General features: G+C 57.4%; 1 protein-coding gene across 1 annotated transcript; it reads right to left on the minus strand.

Moving 5' to 3' along the window:
- Positions 1-537: 537 nt before the first annotated feature.
- CCDC177 (coiled-coil domain containing 177) lies at positions 538-5,129 on the minus strand. The gene has a single exon (XM_077122264.1). It carries the CDS (start codon positions 5,126-5,128, stop codon positions 2,918-2,920), a length of 2,211 nt encoding a protein of 736 aa, XP_076978379.1. The 5' UTR covers position 5,129; the 3' UTR covers positions 538-2,917.
- Positions 5,130-5,340: the final 211 nt, after the last annotated feature.

Genomic DNA, 5,340 nt, shown 5'->3' on the forward strand with positions numbered 1-5,340 from the left:
TAAGTCATTATCCACCCTTCATCTTTGCTCCCCCTGCCCACATTTTATCTTGCTACATTTCAGAACAAGAAACCCAACCTCTCCTCTTTGACATCACATTAAAAAAAGAATATTAATAAAGGGCCAATGAAGGATTCTGGAAATTTCTTCTCTGCAATGTGCAACGTGGCCACTTATCCTAGAATAGAATAGAGAGTGGGACAGTCTAGAATTTGGAGGAATTGGTCTTTACTATTGTTAGGTTTGGCTTCTGTTTTGGCTTTACTTCTACTGGCTATCCCGGACAGTTTTTTCTTTTAAGAATCCAAAGTTTTTGCTTTTACACAGTGCTTCTAAATGTAAACCTCTACTGCAATGACATTCACTCCTGGACCTTTGTGTGCATGTGACACTGCGACCTGCAACAAGCTTTTCAAGTCTGCCCCTTTCTGCACTAAGTCATGGAGTGTATTACACTCTCTAGGTAAGTACAGTCACATGATCCTCTCTGGTTATAGCAATTGCACCGGCAATTCCAGAATCCTGGAACTGGTAGCACTGCTAGGGTTTTTTTTTTTTTTTTTTCCACACTACTAGGATTTTGATTCATCCTCACAGGTTTGTGCAAGAGTTCTGGAGGACAGAAATCATAGTCCCCATTTTACAGGTGGGCAAACCAGGGCATAGAAGTGATCTATCCAAGGTCACTCAGTAGGTCAGAAAAGAAAATGGGGAAAGGGCCAGGTAAGATCACCTACATACCTGTCAGTGCCTAACCCCCAAAACCAGATTGTCTCCTTTTCAAACAAATGTCCATTCTTTGAAAATAGTTTCCGTGTGGAATTTTCTATTAAGGTTTCAAAAGCCTTTTGGCAAGTTAGGAACTACAAAGTAGGAACCAGAATCACATAAACCTTTCAGTTAGACACAATTGACCCCCAGACAATGCCAATTATCACATCTCAGTGGTGACCTTGGTTATGGACAAGAAGAAACTTGAGGAAGAAAATCCAACCATTCAAGAAATAAACCCTGGCACAGCTCTTTCCTGGTTTCACAACATCTTAAGTATAACACCTAAGTACTGCTTTCCTTACACAATACTTATCCTGTATCCGTGATATGGGAGGGGAGTGGGATGCGGGTGTGTGCGTGATTATGCAGAATAGTCAGCCATCTTACGGACAATTCTGCCCATAGAATATATATAAAATAGGTCCAATGTTGTAGTTCCCTACCCTGATCCTTTTTTTGGTAACTTTTAATTTACATTCCTATTTTAATGTAAAATTGATACTTTACTCCCCACCTTCCCTGATGAAGGCAGAATCAATGACTGGGTAGAGATTAGGCAGAGGTGAAGGGGCGGGTTTTGGTTTCATGGAAGGGAAACACTTTAAGGGTTAAAGCTGTCTGCTGACACCTGAACGTCACCTTTGGGGCCAGGGAGTGACCTGGTCTTGCAAGTAGTTTCACCCAGAGGGAAAATGACCAACTGTCCATGATGCGCTGCCCATTCCAACATCAGAGATCCATATTCCCAGAAACAAACTAGGCTAAGAGAAACCCTCCTACCTGCCAACTCCAGGTCAAGAAAGGCACAATGAAGACCAACAAATAATACTGACTGGCACTTTGGATTCGGGAGACCTTGAGGTACCTGGAGAGGACAACTGATGGCCCCATCGGATGGATGGGACAGGTGAGGCACCAAGAGACTGATGGAGTACCTTCAGTCACAGGTGAGAGGGAACCAGGACTTGAAGAGCAGATTCTCCTTCTCCTCGCATGAGGACGAGGAAGGGAGGAGGGGATGCACAGCTCACAATAGCAGCCTCTCAACAGCTAAGAGGCAATTTCAGCTCTCCAGCCACCACAGTGAAGTAGCCATAGAAGGACACCCTAAATGCCCTTAGAACCGTTGTGATGGTTCCTTCACCCCAGACTCTCTGGGGCCCACCTTGTGCGGTTGCCGCCAAGGCTGGAGTTCAGGTAGGAAAGGGCCTGGGTGGAAACATAAGATAGTTCTGCTTCTTAAGGCACGGCTGCTGTCTGCCTGGGAGTTAGGCAGCTCCCTGGGGTCCCACACTGGGAGAGGGGCATTAGACACATTTCCCGGAAACAACATGCAAGGAAGCTAATGGAGTATAACACTGCAGCTTAAGGAACCCTGCCCAGGAGCTGGGGGTGCCCATGAAAGCCAAACAGCACCAGCAAACCAACCCACTTCTTGTGCCACTTGGGAGAACAAGGAGAGAGAAGAAGAGACACAAATTGATCATTATTTGCAGATGATTGTCTAACTAGAAAACCTCGGAATCAACTGAAAAACTCTCCCAACTAAGAGAATTTGCTCAGGTGGCCAATTAAATGTCAAGCATACAAAAATCAACAGCTTTTTGGGTCACTTGGGTGTGGCCTGACACCTTGGAAGAGATGTGCTTTTCTGGGAGGCCTCTGAGCTTTGTGCAACTTGCCATATTGTTAAAACGGAGGTGAGTCGGGGAGATGCCACTTCAGCCACAGCAATGGAAGTCCTCTCAAACACCAATATCTGCTGCCTGGGGTGACTGCAGCAGAACAGGTGGGGACAATCACTACCGTGCTTGTTCTCTCCTAGGGGTCCCCTCTCCCCAGTCCTGACCTGAACCCTTTCTCCTTGCTCTTCTCTTCAAACCAAAAGACGCTCAAGGAGGATCGGCAAAGGCCGGAGCGGGAGCCACCAAGGATGGATGTGGTCAAGGATTGTGCTGTCATCACCAAACGAAGTAAGTTTTTAAAAACAAAGGGAGGCATCCTTTCTTTGCCTCATTGGTCAGAAGCCTGAAGAGGCCACGATGCTGCACCCTGACTAGACTACTCCAAGGTTTGGGCAAAAAAGGGACGAGGGAAGCCTTTCCGGGCTGTGCGAACCAGTCAGCTCGGCGCAGAGCGGCCATCATTTGCGGTCCAGGTTGGCGTGTAACTGAGCGTCCCGAACCATGCGGTCGAAGGAGCGGGTGTTGGTCTCCTCGCGCACCTTCTCGCGAACGTGGAAGGAGGCCCTGGCGGTGGAGCGCGAGCTCTCCAGAGCGCTGCGCCGCTCGCGCGACAGTTGCTCGCTACGCTCCAACTTGCGCCCAATGGCCTGGAGCAGCTCCCGCCGGCGGCAGGCTTCGTCCCTCTCCACCTTCTCTTTGTTGGCGCGCTGGGTCCGCTCCTTCTCCAGTCGGCTCTGGCCCACACGCCGCGCCTTCTGCTGCACCGCCTCCTCGGCCGCCTGCGCCGCGTGCTGCAGCCGCCGCTCCCCGGCCCGGGCCAGGGCCTCCAAGTGCGCCTGATGCTCGCGCCCTTTGCGCTCGGCCGCCTCCTTGGCCCGCCGCCCCTGCAACTCCTCCCGCCGCGCCCGCTCCCGCAGCTCCCGGGTACGCTGCTCCACCAACTGCTCGTAGTTCTCCTGTGCACGGCCCAAGCTGGCCTCCAGGGAGCTCCGCAGACCCTCCCGCTCCTCGTGCTCCTGCCGGGCGCGACCCTGCAACAACGCCTCGTGGCGCGCCCGCTCGGCCCGGCTCATCTCTCGCTTCTCCCGCAGCAGCTGGCCCTCCTGCCGCAGCTTGGCGCGGGCCGCGCGCTGGGCGCGCTCCCTGCTGATCTGCTCCGCCCGCTCGCGCCCTTGCTGCAGGCCTTCCTCCCGCTGCTTCAGGTTCTGCTCCTGCTGCAGCTTGCGCTGTCGGTCTTCCGTGGCCGCGCGCTCCGCCCGCTCCCGCCTCAGTAGGCCCTGCCGCTCGGCCAGGTCGCGTCTCCGCTCCTCGCTGCGCTCGCATTGCCGCTGCCGCCGCCGCGCCGCCTGGCGCTCCTCCCGGCCCCGACGGCCGCGCCGCTCCTCCACTTGCGCGGCCCAGGCCCGGCGGCCCTGCTCTAAGGCGCGCTGCTTCTCACGCTCCTCGCGTTCGCGGCGCTGCTCGGCGCGCACGCGCTGCTGCTCCCACTGGCCGTGGGCCGCGGCGCGCTGCTCCAGCAACAGGCGTTCTTCCTGGTGCCGAGCCAACATAAGTGCCGCGATCTTCCGGTCGCGCTCGGTCACCCCGCGCAGACCCCGCTCGGTGCGCACTTGGCGCACGATACGCTCCACGTGCTGGGCGGTTTGCGGCGAGTGGCTCAGGTCGCCGAGACTGAAACTGCGGCCCGTGAGCGGAACCAGGGCCAAGGCAGACGGGCGGCCTAGAGGGTTGGAGGCAGAGGACGTCGATCCCGCGGGGCAGCTGTTTCTGGCCGAGGCCCGCGGCGGCCAGCGCAGTTCCCGCAGGCTCTCTCCGCTGTAGGACGATGATGACGCGCCGGACTCAGAGCTGAGGGCGCCTTCGCGCCGGCGGGACAGAGAGTCCAGGGAGTGGCTCTTCCTACCTGTCCGCGAACCTGCGGGTGGAGGTTGGTGCCGGGCTGGGGAGGGGCTGGAGGAGGCTTTGCGGGGCCCGCGCGCCGCGCGCGGCGCAGGTGAGGCCGGGAGACTAGCACTGCTGCAGCTGCTACCGCTGCCTGCGCTAGGAGCCGTGGCCGCAGAGGCCACGACGGCTGCGGGGCCCAGCGGCGTGAAGAGGCGCCGCTTCTCCTCCCGTACGATCCGCTCGCGTTCGTCCCGGCATTGCTGCAGCTTGGCTTGCCGCTCCGCCTCGTACGCCTCGTACAGTCCGGTGGCCACCCGCATGGAGCGGCCCGGGGCCTCGCGCACCAGGTCTGCCAGTGGACGCGGCAGCAGCTCCACCGGCTTGATGGCGCAGCGCGCGCAAGCCTCTAGCGAGCGGGGGCTGGTCAGCACGTAGCGGCTGCCCTCGGCCTCCGGACAGTCGAAGTTGAAGAGGTCGAGGTGTAACAGAGGGGACTGCTCCCGTCTCCCGCCTTCTGCTGCACACGGGACTTCCGCCTTGCCGGGCAGAGCCGCGGAAGCCGAGGCCAAGGAGGTCGGCGGTTGCTGGGCGCCCTGGGTCTCAGGGGGCACAGAGGCGGTGGCCCCGTCTCCTTCGGAGCCGATGGGCTCGGCTCCCGCCTTCTCCTCCTCAGGCACTGGGTCCACCATGGCTGGGTCCCCACCCTTTTGAGGAGTCTGTGCGGATGACAAAGGAGAGAGACATCGAGGAATACATTCGAGAGCAGTGCCCTCCTCCACATGCATACTCCCCACCTCCGTCCCCTCAGCTTAATCTGCTTTCGGATTAGGCCCAGCGGCCTGATGGAAGGTAAATCATTATACTGATGCCCTGAAGACACAGGCTGGGGTGGGGGTGGGATGGGGAGGGGGGTGGCCGGGGCACAGAGATCAGCTTCCATCTCTCGCAGTCCCAGAACGCGGTCCGAGGCCTGCGGCCAGGCTCCCCTGGGCGCCTG

This window comes from Tamandua tetradactyla, chromosome 12, assembly GCF_023851605.1.
Source record: "Tamandua tetradactyla isolate mTamTet1 chromosome 12, mTamTet1.pri, whole genome shotgun sequence".
In the NCBI taxonomy this organism is placed as follows: domain Eukaryota; kingdom Metazoa; phylum Chordata; class Mammalia; order Pilosa; family Myrmecophagidae; genus Tamandua; species Tamandua tetradactyla.